This window comes from Rhinoderma darwinii, chromosome 3 (assembly GCF_050947455.1).
Source record: "Rhinoderma darwinii isolate aRhiDar2 chromosome 3, aRhiDar2.hap1, whole genome shotgun sequence".
NCBI classification, from domain to species: Eukaryota; Metazoa; Chordata; class Amphibia; order Anura; family Rhinodermatidae; genus Rhinoderma; species Rhinoderma darwinii.
In genome coordinates this window covers 96,326,564-96,343,534 of record NC_134689.1, presented here as the reverse complement: position 1 = coordinate 96,343,534, position 16,971 = coordinate 96,326,564, and the positions used below count along the sequence as shown (strand labels likewise).

The following is a 16,971-nucleotide window of genomic DNA, read 5'->3' as shown; positions in this document are numbered from 1 at the left end:
TGCATCAGGAACGTTCTGTTCCAGTTTAGGAGTTAGGGACTCGCAAGTCTGGGGATCCTTGTCGTGGATTGCGAGCTTGCGTCCTTTTGGCCAAAATGATTACCAATACCCCAGGTATTTTTCATTATTATGTATATTCGCTTCTCTTGGACACAGCCGGGTCTTTGATGCTGGGAGAGCATGGTGTGTTGTTGTTTGGCATAGCAAGCAGGGTAGCCCGCTCTATGAATTATCAAGGCGTCACAAATAGGCTTCTACCTGGCTATACACGTTGTGCCTCATGACGTACACACTATCCCTCCATGTTTCACTCACTTGCACCCCATTATCCATTTATTTCTATTGAGGCACTTCATTTATTACTGCCCCCTATATTTCACTTATAGTATTACACTTGCACACACACTATTCATTTATTATTTCTTACTACACATCCCATGCACCACACACCACTCCCCTCAAGACTAGTGGGAGTGGCTATTATTATTTAAAGCACTTGCTCACTCGTCTTCATCAGCATTTCTGGCCTGGCTGTGTCCATTTGTAAGTATGGCCTTTTTTTTTTTTTTTACTATTTAGGTGTGTGTTTTACCTGCAGTTCTGGGGATTTTCTGCACCAAATTACCCAACGTGTGCGTGTAGCCCAAATGTACAGTTAAAAATATCAAGTTACGGTAATCATATAAACAAACTGATATTTGTCCAATAACATGCCATCAAATTGATTTTCCTGGACGATTCTGCACTGACCATCAACACACATGAACAATGGTTCTGAAGAGAGTCTTGACTACACATTTCCTTGTAATCTATTGTGGTAAGTGTTATAGAACAGTTAAACATAGCAGTCAGCATAGGGATATCCCAGCAGACCGCATCTCTTCTCAGGAGACCACGGAGAGGCTGTAGCAATTACTGCAAACATGTTAAAACAAATATACATAGAAATAAAACATACAGCCCTATTGTCTTCCTATCACAAACCAATGGGGCAACACTGTGGATCCAGGGTTTGATTTTTGTTCATTTTTTTCTTTACAAAAATTTACCTTGGTCTTATTTTCCTATCGGACTGCTATTAAGAAAGTCAAGAAAAAGTGAACTTTACGCCAAGTATATTGTGTGAGCATGTCCTAACCTTACATAAATCCATAGGTAAACATGGCATATGTAATTAGCTAGGATTAACTGAAAAAGTTAAAGCCCTTCATACCCTCAACTCCAACTTCTCATAAGACGATTAGAGACCACAAAGTGCGGTTTTTTTCCTGAAATGAATCGAGTCACTACATATAACATTTTCCCTGCAGATAACACGGCATAGTGACCAGTATCTACATAAATAAACCAAGAGCAGGGCTATGACCGAGAGAAAGGACAACACTCCTTTCACATGCCAAAAATGAAAAGCTACATGACATTTGCTTATATATTAACCCAATAAGAAGCAAACACTAGATGCGCAAACAGAGCTTTGCATACAAGTACTATTTTATTTATTTTTTGCAAAAAAATTCTGTGTTTTACAACACGGCTGCTAGAATTAATTTTGGATTAAAGCCCCAAATTTTTTTTTAAAGATAAAACTGGAAAAACAGGGGTTGCAGAATTGGAGTTGGGGTCCACGGTTTTCAGTTGTGACTTATGTCAGCTTTATCAACACAAGCAGTAAGGCCTCAGAGTATGATAAGAAGCTGCACTTGGGCGTGCACAGGATGTAGCTCTGAGTCGACTCGGTTCAAGACCTTTCAGTTGCAACAACCAAGCAAGAAAAATGCTGCGTAAAAAACATCAGCCATGAAATATACTTAAATTACAACTCAAAAACAGGAAATTGACAAAATTAGACAAGGCGTAAACAGAAGTACAAAGTGCCATTATTTTGTAATATTGGGGTATTACACCACCTCTAGTTGAAATATTATAATTGTAAGCTCGCCTTCACATGATATGTAGCAACCAACTTAAAGTCATCATAAGTCGTCAGCCATAACATTAAAACGACCTGCATAATATTGTTTGGGTCCCATTGTTTAGGTCCACGAGATCTCTGAAGGTGTCCTGTGGTATCTTGTACCAAGTCATCAGCAGTAGATCCTTTAAAAGGAAAGTATCACAAGCTGTGCTCATTGTGGTATAGACAAAGTAAAGGCTGCTGTAAACACCCATCCGTATTCTGAAGACAGGTTTGTAAGTCAAAAGTGCGGAATCAAATTTTTCAAACCAATTGAGCTTAATCTAACCTGATATTTTATCATTGAACAATCCCTATAAAAACGATTATTATCCTAATAATAACTTATATAAATATTATACATTAAAAACAGACCAGAAAGCTGTAAAGACACAAACAAAAAACCAATCTGTGGCTTTGTTGCAAAGACTTTACTTTGTAGCGGCAACAAACTGCCCTCCGCTTAGTAATAGCAAATAAACAATACTCTGAAGATACAAAGATGGTATTACAGCAATATGAATCGCACAGTGTCACCACATACAATATCCTTACTGCTGTGTGGTATCTATCTAAGTGAGGTGATATATCAGAATACACTATGACGGACATTCATTAACATAAGGCTTCTAATTAATACCATGGGAGAAGTCAGTACTTTCAAGAAATGACTAATGGAAAAATATGTAAATGGAGTTTTTAAGCCCATTGGCAGATCATTTCTACAAAAATAGTGTGTAGGGGTTGCATAGTTAGACTACGTTCACACACCGCGGATTTGCTGCTAAAAGTTTCCACTGCAAATCCGCATAAAGCCACATTGGGAGATCCACACTAAATCATGCAGATTTTGGTTCATAATTCCCAGCGGAAAAAAACAAAAACCACTATACTAATCTCCCCTGTCAACGCCTCCCTGGTGCCCGACCGTCTCTGTATACCAGCCCTCCAGTGATTATGTGCCACCACCGCTGGAGGTCAGGTGTATAGAGACTGGCAGGAACCTGTCGAGCACTGCCACGGAAATGTCAGGGTAGGGGAGTATAGTGTTTGTTTTATTTTAAACTTGCCGATTTTGCTGCAGATCTACACCGCAGGTCAATTCCTGCACAGGAAATTTCCAAACATGTGCATTGGATTGCTATAAATCTTATCCACTTTGCTGATACCGATTTCTGATGTCGATTTTCGGACAGCAAATCTGGATAGAAAGTCCCCAGCAAATCTGCTGTGTGTGAATGTAGTCTTAAAATAAAGCAGCAGCCTTTTTTGGACAAGTTTCAAAAGAACAAAAAAGTTTAGGGGAGATTTATCAAAACTAGAGCAAGGGAAAAGTGGAGCAGTTGCTCACATATTCACTATTCAGCACAGTTCTGATCTATTGCGGCTATCCGCGTTACACTTTCCTTATCTTAAGGGAAACACCCTATACATGAGAGCTAACATGCAGGGTGCCACCACTTAACATCTGACTTCACATTTTGTTATTGATAAGCAATGCCACAAAAGGGTGTTAGTAGCTGGTAAAAAAAAAAGTATTGTATTATATAAGCTTCCTGCAGCAAACTGCTTATCAATGTTTCTTCAATAGAAAAACAAAGCCCGATACACAGAATAGCTGGCATGCTATTACACATGGCATTAGAATGTGGCTGGCATCACTGCAATGTTGAGGGCTACTACACATTTGAGAGAAAAGTTAGAAAAAATAACGCCACACAAGCTTGTAGTGAATTCCTGAATTGGTTTGTGTTAAGGGAGAATGTCTCATGAAATACATGGATTTGGTAGGCACAGCGTACTCGGAGCATTGAATGTTCGTGCACCTTAGTCCTTTTATCCATCCTCTCTAATGTGACCCTTGTCGGTTTTAAGAAATTGTAACTAATAAAAGTGAAGAGGAAAAGGGTTAAAACCAGACACGTCTGAACTATCAATCCATACTAATAATTCTTTAAAACTGTCCACTGGCAGATCTACAACCTGCTCTTATTCATGCTCATCTGTGAGCATTTTAACTTAAAGGGGTAGTCCCAGTCTAAGCAGTGACTGTATATCGATAGGATATGCGGTCACTGGCTCATCGTGGAGGTCCAACCACTTGAAATCTCATTCAATTTGAGTGTACAGAAGCCAAAGTGCCTCGATATGCTTCCATCCAGACGCTAAACAAACAATTGCTTCTCTGCCCCATTCAAGTCCCCATGGCCTACTCACTCTAGCAAATATGGGGGTCCAAGTAGAAAGAACCCCCCCCTCCACGATTAGCAAATGACAGCATATCCTAGCGAAACAGTCTCTGCCAAAATACAACTTGAAAAAAGGTGTGCCCATATGCTTTATAAGGCCTTACTCACACGAACGTGTCCATTTTGCGTGTGGAAGAAACGCAGCGTTTTTCCTGCGTTCCAGTTCCGTGTGACATCAGTGTATGGTGTGTGTCTGAGTTTTTTACGCGCGTATGTCATCAGTATGTCACGCGTTTCACAGCAGCAAAATAAACTGAAGGTGTTTTTCTTTTTCAAAATAATTTCTTTAGCAACAGTTGCGTGAATCACGCACAGCACATGGATGTGCGTCCGTGTGCTGTCTGTGATTTTCACGCACCCATTGACTTTAATGGGTACGTGATGCGCAAAAACGCACAAGTATATGAGATGCAGTAAGGCCTCGTTTACACGAGCGTGATATACGTGCGTGCGACACGCGTGCTTTTCACGCGTGTCGTACGCACCTATATTAGTCTATGGGGCAGTGCAGACAGTCCGTGAGTTTTGCTCAGCGTGAGTCCGCTGGAAAAAACTCACAACATGTCCTATCTTTGTGCGCTGTTCGCGCATCACGCACCCATTGAAGTCAATGGGAGCGTGAAAACCACGCATGCCGCACGGAAGCACTTCCGTGCGAACTGCGTGATTCACGCAACAGCAGTCAAACTCTGAATGTAAACAGAAAAGCACCACGTGCTTTTCTGTTTACAAACTTCCAAACGGAGTGTCATAATGATGGCGGCTGCGAGAAAATCTCGCAGCCGCGCATCATACGCTGATGACACATGTCAGCTGTTAAGTGCCTGTTGCGCACGCAAAACGCTGCGTTTTTTGCGTGCGCAAAACGCACACGCTCGTGTAAATCAGGCCTAAGTTTCACGCAGAGGACACACACTGCGTGAAAAACACTGAATATCCCCATTGACTTGCATAGGTCCGTGTGACGTGCGTTATTTTCACGCGCAGAACACGGACGTGAAATAAGCTCGTGTGACTTAGGCCTTACATGAACTACAAAAATCCCAGAAATGATTACAGAGTTAATAAGGTTGAAATAAGTCACAGGTGCATCATTCGATAAACCGCTCTACATAGTTTTTAGATCGCCTCTTAGGATCATTTCACATCTCGTTATTCACGCATGTCGGAGGTATACGCTGGGAGTCTTCCCTGGCGTATACTCAGACGTGCCTATAGCTCTCTATGCACCCATCTTGTGGCAAGAAAGTGTTATTTTGGCATATGAGGGACCGGTACGGGTCAACATACCTTTTTTTCTCTCCACTGCATAGAAAAGCGTAGTCTACGACGTTCTCTATGCAGCGAGAAACAGTAAACAACAACATGTGTGCTACGAAGTATATATTTGCTGTTTTTTCTACAATGAGTCAATAGCGGACGTATGCCACACACACAGTTGCATAAGTCGGAAGAATACGTCGGGGAATACTCCCAATGTATACGTCTGATGCGCCAGAAAAATAAGATGTGAACTGGGCCTAAAGTTTTTTTTCCAAACGAAATAACCCCAAGATTAAAAACGTTTCTTGGTACTGCAATCCACCCATTCTCTTTATTACAGTTCACTGTCATTGATAACATTCCACGAGCTCTACAAAAACCTAAAAATCCATTACCCAGCAGTAGATGACAAAATACTGCAGACTTTAGGAGCCAGTTGTTTTATTTTTTTTTTAGTAGTCGCTGCCAGGCAATAAGAACTTCCATTGATATCAACAGAAAACAACCCAGAAAGCAAAGGGCTAACAGCAAATCCCTAGACACATTTGCTGCATAGTTCCTGGAATTAGTCCAGCTCCGCCACCTAGAAGTGAATATGTATAGAAACAGGAGAATCAATTATTTGTGGCTTTATATAATAAATAAATGGTATACTGTAACATCTGTTATAAAGTTCATAGATGGTCAGAAATTGGAGGAACTCACATATTTCAATAGAAAAGTCTAATGCTAAGCGGCTTTGCTATGCTATATTAAGTGTCTTTGCTACCTATCGCAGACTAAAGCTACTGTACTTTACCAACACATTACAAAAAAACACAAAGGAAGTGCAGAGACCACGTACCCAGAACAAGAAACTTATAGAGTAACTGCAGTTTCCAAAAATGTTTAATATGTCATAAAGAGCAGATCAGAAGTTTTGATCTGTGGGTGTTCGGGTGTTGAGACCCCGACCGTTACTGAAACGAAGGTGCAGAAGTGCTCAGCTGAGCGCCCTGTCTTCGGCTGTGAGCGGCACACACTGTTAGGCCTCATGCACACGACCGTGGTGTTTTTCTGGTCCGCAAATTCCAGGACCGTGTTCCGTGGAATGTCATCCGCAGTTCATCCGTATGTAATCCGCAAAAATGCGGATGAAAAAAAAAAAAAAAAAGAAGGACTTTTAAACAGGATGCCAAAAGCTTGGTCAAACCCCCTTTAGAAGGTCACATGATCCGCAAATCCGCAAACTGCGGATGACACACGGCGGTGTATCCGCAATTTCCACGGGCCCATTGACTTCTATTGGCATGTCCGCACCGCATTTGCGGCCCATAATAAGACATGTCCGGAGTTTCTGCGGCACGGATGTGCGGACATGCGGAGAGCCGTGAAAACACGGATAGTGGGTATGGCCACATAGAAATGGATGGGTCCGCAATTAACCCGTGGATTTGCGGTTGAATTGCGGACGCAAAAACACGGTCGTGTGCATGAGGCCTTAGGGTATGTTCACACACTTAGCAAAAAAATTATGAACATATGGAGTTGTTTTCAAGGGAAAACAGCTCCTGATTTTCAGAAGTTTTTTAAGCCACTCGCGTTTTTCGCTGTGTTTTTTACGGCCGTTCTTGGAGCCGTTTTTCTATAGAGTCTATGGAAAACTGGCTCCAAAAACTGCTGAAGAAGTGACATGCACTTTTTTTTTGCGGCCGTTTTGTTACGCAGCCGTTTTGAAAAACAGACGCGGAAAAAACGGCCCGTCGGAACAGAACGTCGTTTTTCCCATTGAAATCAATGGCCAGATGTTTGGATGTGTCCTGCTTCCGTTTTTTCAGCCGTTTTTCGGGACGTTTACTGCCCAAAACAAACAAACTATGTGTGCACATACCCAAAGGCTGACGACGGGCTCAAACATCTGTGTAAGATGTCTTCAGCCTAACAAGGAGCACTGGTCACAGCTAATGGTGCAGGGCACTCAGCTGAGCGATTCTGCACCTTCGTTTCAGCACCCGGAGCCCCACCGATCAAAATTTCTGATAGGTCTCGGACATATAAAATTTTTTTTTTATAAACTACGATCGGAATTAACGGCAGGCATTAGCCACATCATGACGAGCATACTCACCATGCTGAGCACTGTTATTGTGCTTATGCATTTAGGCAACAGAGGTAAAACATAGTCGCAGCCATGCTTAGCAGACTACACTTTTCCATCCCGGGGGAAGAGGCAAAAAAAGTATACCGCGCGCTATACACTTTTTTTTTTTAACATGGGACACATATGATTTTAATCAGTTCAATGCTGGATCCTACCATCCCCAGGTATATATGTAGGCTTAGTCCCAGTTCTGGGTGTATGTGCAGCGTAGGTTCCCACCTTACAGAGGTCGCCTTGTCGTAGCAGGTGGGCTAACACTTTTTGATCAAAATGTGCACTAAGAACCTCCCTATTTGTAAGTAGATTTAGCTTTAGTGCATATTTATTTATATTTAGTGGTTTAGGTGGCATTAATGTCGCAGGGTGCTGTCACCATTCTATGTTTGCTATATGCTACATCACAGGTATACGTTTAACGTATACGCCATGGAATTTTCAAGAGCCTTTCACGATGTATATGTTAAACGGATACCATTATAGTCTATAGGTGACATATGTGTTAAAAAGATGCCTAAGGCTGGATTCACATGAGCATGTTCGGTCCGTAAAGGACAGAACGTATTTGGGACGCAAGTCCCAGACCGAACACACTGCAGGGAGTCGGGCTCCTAGCATCATAGTTATGTACGATGCTAGGAGTCCCTGCCTCTCCGTGGAACTACTGTCCCGTACTGAAACATGATTACGGTACGGGGCAGTTGTCCTGCAGCGAGGCAGGGACTCCTAGCGTCTTAAAGAAGTATGATGCTAGGAGCCCGGCTCCCTGCAGTGTGTTCGGTCCCTGGACTTGCGGCCGAATTGTGTTCCGTCATTTACGGACCGAACATGAGTGTGTGAATCCAGCCTAATAGTGAGTGGCAACTAGACAACCCTTTCTAAAGAGGAGTACACACGTAGCAGGATCCGCATGCAGCCGAAAGCCACACCCACATGGGATGAGCGCGATTTTGGAGAAAACACTGCCGTTTAACCCACAAAAACCGTGCAGCTATCAACATGGATTGCTAATGGCTGTGTGGTTTTGTGGGTAAGGTTATGTTCACACAGCTTATTTTCAGTCGTTTTTTGGGCCGTAAACACCCCGAAAAACAGCCTCCAAACATCTGTCCATTGATTTCAAATGGGAAAAACAGCATTTTGTTCACACAGGGCATTCTGTAAAAAAGAAGTGCATGTCACTTTTTGATTGTCCCAATAGAAAAACAGCTCCAAAAACGGCCGTAAAAACTGATCAAAAAACGCCTGATGCTTAAAAAAACGGCTGAAATTAGGGGCTGTTTTCCCTTGAAAACAAACGCCATATTTTGTTTGCTGTGTGAGCATACCCAGACCCCGCACCGATCAGCTGTTCTGGCTGCTTCCAGGAACCAGTGCCGGAAGCAGAAAGCTTTGTACACTGTTAGGCCTCATTCACACGGCAGGGTTTCCCGGCCGGGTGCCGGCCGTTCATAAATCGGCCGGCACCCGGCTGCATTAGGAATAATAGACCCCTAAGGCGGGATTCACACGACCGGGTCGTTCCCGAGCCCGAGTGTCGGCCGGTAAAATCGGCCATTTTGCCCGTCCGGTTTGCATTAAGTTTTGCATCCGTGCCGGGCCGGGCCGGGCAGATCCGGACAGTGACATCAGCGGCAACTCCTGAAGGGGAATCCCCATGTGTTCGGGGATTCCGCTTCAGGAGTTTCCCCTGATGTCACTGCCCAGATATGGACAGAGACATCAAGCGCTCTGTCCAGGAGCGGAATCCCCGAAAACACGGGGATTCCGCTCCTTCAAGGAGCTAAAGTGCGGCTAGCACATAGCAGAGCGGGGAGATACCTCCCCGCTCTGCTATAGTGGTAAAGCTACAGTAGTAGCAGACGCAGCAGCAGCTGCTAGCGGCGCCATCGAAGGTGTCGCCGGGCCAGGGTGCTTTTAAAACCAGCAGGGGAAGGGAGCCAGCGCAGCGCTCCCTTCCACCTGCTGTACACCCCGGCCCTGCCGCACAGTGTACAGCGATGCCATTCGTCCGAATGGCATCAACTCCTCCTCCTCACATGCACTCTGCGCTGTGAGGAGGAGGAGATAGAGCGCAAGCGCCGGGAAACCCGGCCATCACTCGGAACACATTCCGGTGATGGCCGTGTATTACCCGGCCCCATAGACTTCTATGGGAGCCGGGCGGCCGGGTACCCGGGCGAAGATAGAGCATGTCCTATTTTTTGACGGTCGGTCGTGTGAATAGCCCCATTAGGGGTCTATTATTCCTAATACAGCCGGGTGCCGGCCGATTTATGAACGGCCGGCTCCCGGCCGGGAAACCCTGCCGTGTGAATGAGGCCTAATGGGGCTTTTCACACGACCGATTTTTTGACGGCCGGGAAAACCGTCCGTCAAAAAATATGACATGCTCTATCTTCGCCCGGGTACCCGGCCCCCATAGAAGTCTATGGGGCCGGGTAATACACGGCTATCACCGAGATGTGTCCCGAGTGATGGCCGGGTTTTCCGGAGCTTGCGCTCTATCTCTTCCTCCTCACAGCGCAGAGTGCATGTGAGGAGGAGGAGTTGATGCCATTCTGACGAATGGCATCGCTGTACACTGTGTGGCCGGGCCGCGGTGTACAGCAGGTGGAAGGGAGCGCTGCGCTGGCTCCCTTCCCCTGCTTGTTTTAAAAGCACCCTGGCCCGGCGACACCTTCGATGGCGCCGCTAGCAGCTGCTGCGGCTGCTACTACTGTAGCGACGCCACTATAGCAGAGCGGGGAGGTATCTCCCCGCTCTGCTATGTGCTAGCCGCACTTTAGCTCCTTGAAGGAGCGGAATCCCCGTGTTTTCAGGGATTCCGCTCCTGGACAGAGCGCTTGATGTCTCTGTCCATATCTGGGCAGTGACATCAGGGGAAACTCCTGAAGCGGAATCCCCGAACACATGGGGATTCCCCTTCAGGAGTTGCCACTGATGTCACTGTCCGGATCTGCCCGGCCCAGCACGGATGCAAAACTTAATGCAAACCGGCCGGGCAAAATGGCCGATTTTACCGGCCGACACTCGGGCTCGGGAACGACCCGGTCGTGTGAATCCCGCCTTAGAGTATGTGCACACAATAAAGTAAATTACGGCTGAAATTACGGAGCTGTTTGCAGGAGAAAACAGCTCCTGCATTTCAGACGTAATTGCTCGTACTCGCGTTTTGCGAGGCGTCAATTACGGACGTAATTTGGAGCTGTTCTTCATTGGATTAAATGAAAAATGGCTCCAATTACGTCCAAAGAAGTGTCCTGCACTTCTTTTGACGAGGCTGTCATTTCACGCGCCGTCTTTTGACAGCGACGCGTAAAATTACAGGTCGTCGGCACAGTACATCGGCAAACCCATTGAAATGAATGGGCAGATGTTTGCCGACGTATTGGAGCCGTGTTTTCAGGCGTAATTAGAGGCGTAAAACGCATCGTTTACGCCTGAAAATAGGTCGTGTGAACCCAGCCTAAAGTGGCCGAGCTGCAGCTCTGCTCCTATTCAAGTGAATAGGAGAAGATTACAATAACTCAGCTGATTGGGGCGAGGTCCAGGGGTCGGAACCCCACCGATCATATACTGATGACCTAACCGGTGGAAAGGGCATCAGTATAAGGCCGGATTTACACGAGCGTGTGCAGCTCCGTGTGCCATCACCATATGATGCGTGGCTGCGTGATTTTCGCACAGCCGCCATCATTATGACACTCTGTTTGTATGTTTGTAAACAGAAAAGCACGTGGTGCTTTTCTGTTTTCAATCATAGTTTTGACTGCTGTTGCGTGAATCACGCGCGTCCCACGGAAGTGCTTTTGTGTGGTGCGCGTGATTTTCATTCAATGGGTGCGTGATGCGCGAACACCACACAACTATAGGACATGTGGTGCGTTTCACGCAGCGGACACACGCTGTGTAAAAAATCACTGACTGTCTGCACGGCCCCATAGACTAACATAGGTTCGTGCGAGGCGTGTGAAAAACACGCGCGTTGCACGGACGTATACCACGTTCGTGTAAATAAGCCCTAAAGAACAGCCTCCAACCTGGACAACCCCTTTAATAAAAATTGTTAAACTTGATTTGTCAGTGATATCATGAGCGTTTTTAGCACTGTTAATTTAAGGCCAGCTTTGGCTAGATCGGTTAAAAGGAAAGCCGGCTTGCAAAAAACGTGGCCGTCATTACAGTTTACACAGAGCTGTAATCCTGCCTTCTAAATCCTGGGTTACGCCTAACCCTCTGTGATAGACCCTCTGTTCATCTACTCTAACCTGCCATCCAGATATTGGAGAAATCTATGCCCGTTGGGGTTCCCATAGCCTTCAGATAAGGATCTGGGGAATGTTATTAATTTAACACGAGTAACTCTCTTACTTATCCTTGGATGTATTGTCCATATTATGTAGTGGAGATGCTCTTTAAGATATTTCTGGTATTTCTCATAGATCAGCGAGATTTACATTTAATCAACTATTATTCCAGAGGGTTATGTATTCCGGTAAACCAAACACAACATGACATAAACGTATATAGAGAAAGTATTTCTAGACAAGCTAACCAAACAATAAAATAGATGGGTGAGGAAGAAAGAAGGTTACACGCAGCTATTCAGGCAGACCATTGACTTAGGAAACCCCACTGCTTTCTGACAATATTGCTTAGAAATCATTCTAGTTCACAGCCCCTCAGCAACAAATAATAAAAGCTGTGAAAAGTTACATAAATAGGTACCATTTAACACAGCAAAAAAATAGTCAAAGTTTGTAGTGTACATTGAGTATATTTATCAATGTTTTCTGGCTGTTATTTAATTAAAACCAATGAAGCTTAGGCTGAGCGCCATATTTATCCAGCCCCTACTTTTTCTGACACTTGTCTAATAAAAGGAGCTGTGGCTTACAAGTCGCAGGCTACAGGACTTATTTACTAAAGGTTTCCGCCACTTTCGTGCACATATTTTACAACCTGGCATAGCTCAGTAGCTGTGCCGTGCTGAGGAATAGGGAGTCGCTACTCTACTTATACTGGTGAACTGGCAAGCAGAATTTTAAAGACTCCACGTCACATCAAAATTAAGCCCTGCAAATAAATGGCATGCAGACGATACTTTGATACTTTTTAAAAAAAATATAATGTATGTGATGTTAGTGGCACCCTGATCTGACACGCTTCTGTTGGCGCCCAATTTTACTTGTCAGATGATCTGCAAAGCTCCCTAATGAATGATCACAATGGTCAACCTAAAGGGGTTATCCGGGTTATTAAAATTGATGGCCTAGTCTTAGGATAGGCCATCAATATTAGATCGTTTGGGGTTTGACTATCAGCACTCCCGCCGACCAGCCGTTTTTGAAGGGGCCGCTGCGCTTGTACAAGCGCTGCAGCCTCTTCATTGTGTACATGGTTCATGTTCATTCAGAATGGGACAGTGGTGCAATACCTCGCACGGCCGCTACAAACGCAACGGCATATGCAAGTACTAACAGAAAGAAAAACCATGTAAACAATAAAGAGGCTGTGGCACTTGGACGAACACAGTGGCCCATTGAAAACAGCTTATCAGCAGGGGTGCCAACAGGCGGACCCCCATAGATCTAATATTGATAGCCTGTCTGGAGGATAGGACATACATTTTAATAACCTGGATAACCCCTTTAAATTAGGTTGGCAAGCTCTGATTTTGGGGGCCTCAACATTCCCCCCCCCCCTCCTACCGCCGCTAACGAAATTTTTAAATAGTAAATCAAATGTGATATAAAGGCCCTGTTCACACCTGAATCTCTGTCAGAGGAGCAGAACGAGGGAATGCCAGACGCAACGGTTCTGTTGCAACATGGACACCAACGGCGGCCGACTGAATCCATTGACTTTAATAGGTTCCAATATTATTTTCGCTAATTTCTGCCGGATCTGCGACGGAGGTCCATAATGGAGCCTCCAAGGCAGATGTGAACAGCCCCTTAAAGAGCAATTACACTTTCAAACGTTTGGCATGTCATAGCGACATATAAAAAGTTTGGATCGGTTGGAATCCGGGTACGGAGACCACCACCGTTCTGAAACGAAGGTGCAGAAGCGATCAGCTGAGCGCCCTGCCCTTTCAGGCTGTGATCGGCACTCCGTCAGGCTGAAGACACCGCTCATAGACGTTCTATGTGAGCCGTCTTCAGCCTGACGTAGATCACTGACACCGCCAAAGTAGCAAAGCGCTCAGCTGAGCCCTTTTCTGCGCCTTCGTTTCAGAACGGTGGTGGTCTCCATACCCGGACTCCAACCGATCCAAACTTTTGATATGTCACTATGACATATCAAAAGTTTGATGACAGTGTAGTTCCTATTTAAATATATAGAGCCACTTCTAATACTGATTTGGCTATTTACTGGTGTGCTTTACTATATACACGGTACTCAGTGGTCAGCACCGTTGCCTTGCAGCACTGGGGTCGAATCCAACCAAGGACACATCTGCATGGAGCTTGTATGTTCTCCCCATGTTTGTGTGAGTTTCCTCCGGGAACTCCGGTTTCCTCCCACACCACAAAAACATACCATAGGGAATTTAGATTGTGAGCCCAAATCGGGACAGTAAGGACAACCTCTGTACAGCGCTGAGGAATATGCTGGCGCTATTTCATTAACAGAAATAAATATACACATTTAACATCAGTCATTTACTGTGTATCATATCCTTCATGTGAATTATAAACATTGCATTTGATGGGCAATATTTTCTATTCATACTGGCAGCAATTGTAGCTCCGAAGACAGAAAAATATAGGTCCAGCTCCTAAGCTATTAGGAGAGATAGATAGATAGGATACATACTAGATCAGACATGGGCAAACTACGGCCCGCGGGCCACATACGGCCCGTTAGGCTTTTTAATCCGGCCCGCCGAACTTGTCCAAATTATAGTAAAAACCTCCTTTTTTTTTCCCCTTTCCCTGCAATGCCCACGTTTTCCCAATAGATGGCGCACTCAAAACACATTGACCATTGTTAATGTGGCGCGTATTTCTCTTTATTTCACTTTAACAAAATACTTCTTCACTGAAGTCCGATCAACGGCTGTATGTGTAGGTGCTATGAGGTTTGCACACACTACATTTAATGCTTTAGTATATCCGGCCCAAACACTCCCTACAAATGCTCCTGGCCCGGCCCCTCTGTCAAATTTTAGAACCCATTGTGGCCCGCGAGTCAAAAAGTTTGCCCACCCCTGTACTAGATAGATGATACAGAGATAGATAGAATAGAATCGGTCACATTCCAGTTTTCTTACAATGTGAATTGCACTACAGGGAGACATTCACCTACATGAGTAAGGATATGAGACAAACCATAGGAATGTGGAAGTGACAGAACTACTAATCCAACCACCAACTACTGTGTTTACATTAAAGGGATCGTCCACATTCAGCCACTACTACAGTGAAATTCATTTAGTACGGCATCCAACAATCCGAAGTCTGCCCATACAGTCAGAGCAGAACTGCATATAAGCAATTAGAAAATTATTCCGATTAAAAAAAAAAAAAGGCAACGTTGTAGGGAATAGGGTGTTTGTCCTTGTAGATTCTTATATACTCATCTGTGTCTGTCCGATAGTCCGGAGTAGCTGGCATCTTTCATGTCTCATGGACGGGTAATGTACGTAGTCTATAGACCTCAGGATGACGGCAGGTGTACCTGGCACTCCGTGAACCACCTGTCAACTTACACGCCGCTCTGCCAGCCCCAACATTACAGTGATATGTGCAGCACCAACTGCCCCTCTCACCTTGTAAACTTTACCGAAGGCTCCGTCCCCCAGTTCCCCGACTATGTCCCACACCGTGTTGGGGTCCAGGTCTCTCCGGACATGTTCATACTCCCGCAGCCTCCTCTTATCGCCAGTGAAGCGCAAGATGCGGCGGAAGTTGGCGAAAGCCATGGCCGCAGAGGAGCGCAGGTTCTCCTGGAGGTGCCAGTCACACAGCCCAGATATGAGCTCCAGCCGCAGCCAAACTGCTATAGACTAAAGCGCTTACCCTGTGGAGAGCCAAGCGCGGCCACTAGCCCCTCCCTCGGTTCAGCCCATGGGCGGAGCCTACAGCCGCATGCTGGAACGCCACTTGAGGTGGGCGTGTCCGCTGTTTGACTGCTATAAAGACGACTCGCTGAGCAAAATGTTATTTTAAGAAGTGAGAAGATGAGGAGAGCGACCTGTGCCTCTCTCCGGTACCTGGCGGCAGGTGCATGGAGTGTGATAGTCCCGGATGTCTGAGGGGGTGCTCTCACTTCTGTTCAGACTCTGAGCAAGTCATTCGCGTAAGCATAGTGTAAAGAGGACGCAGAGGAGAGGGATATAAAGAACTGGTTTTCCCCTGGTAGACCATTTCTTCCCCAAGAAAACAAAAAAGGGACTGCACTCACGTCTTGATGCAAAAATACTAGTCATCCATACCTCAATGCAGGGGCGTAACTAGGAAAGACTGGGCCCCATAGCAAACTTTTGACTGCCCCCCCCCCTCCCCTGGGTGTCACACAACCCCCCCTCCCCTGGGTGTCACACAACCCCCCCTTGTAGATAGTGCCTTTTTTACAGCTCCCCCTGTAGATATCTACAAAGGGGGCTGTATGGCGTTCCCTACAGGGGGGGCTGTATGGCGTTCTCTACGGGGGGGGGGGGATGTATGGCGTTCTCTACAGGGGGGATGTATAGCGTTCCCTACAGGGGGGGGGCTGTATGGCGTTCTCTACAGGGGGTGGCTGGCATTCTCTACAGGGGGTGGCTGTATGGCGTTCTCTACAGGGGGGGCTGTATGGCGTTCTCTACAGGGGGGGCTGTATGGCGTTCTCTACAGGGGGGCTGTATGGCGTTCCCTACAGGGGGGCTGTATGGCGTTTTCTACAGGGGGGCTGTATGGCGTTCCCTACAGAGGGGGCTGTATGGCGCTAACGCCATACAGCCCCCCTGTAGAAAACGCCATACAGCTCCCCAGTAGAGAACGCCATACAGCTCCCCAGTAGAGAACGCCATACAGCCTCCACTGTAGAGAACGCCATACAGCCTCCCCTGTAGGGAACGCCATACAGCCTCCCCTGTAGGGAACGCCATACAGCCTCCCCTGTAGGGAACGCCATACAGCCTCCCCTGTAGGGAACGCCATACAGCCTCCCCTGTAGGGAACGCCATACAGCCCCCCCTGTAGGGAACGCCATACAGCCTCCCCCACTTGTAGGGAACGCCATACAGCCTCCCCCCCTTGTAGGGAACGCCATAGAGCCCCCTCTGTAGGGAACGCCATACAGCGTCCCCCCTCCTAAAAAAGTCTGACCTACAGTGTGTCCTACTAAAAGACATGTATCCCCTCTCCACAGGACAG

At 46.0% G+C, this 16,971-nt stretch overlaps 1 protein-coding gene across 1 annotated transcript in view; it reads right to left on the bottom strand.

The window, feature by feature from the left end:
- Positions 1 to 15,653, bottom strand: part of STK10 (serine/threonine kinase 10) — a 132,234-nt gene extending 116,581 nt beyond the window's left edge. The window contains exon 1 of the mRNA XM_075856498.1: positions 15,384 to 15,653. Within this exon, the coding sequence (XP_075712613.1) occupies positions 15,384 to 15,536 (153 nt within the window). The 5' untranslated portion in view covers positions 15,537 to 15,653. The remainder of the gene's footprint in view (positions 1 to 15,383) is intronic.
- Positions 15,654 to 16,971: the final 1,318 nt, after the last annotated feature.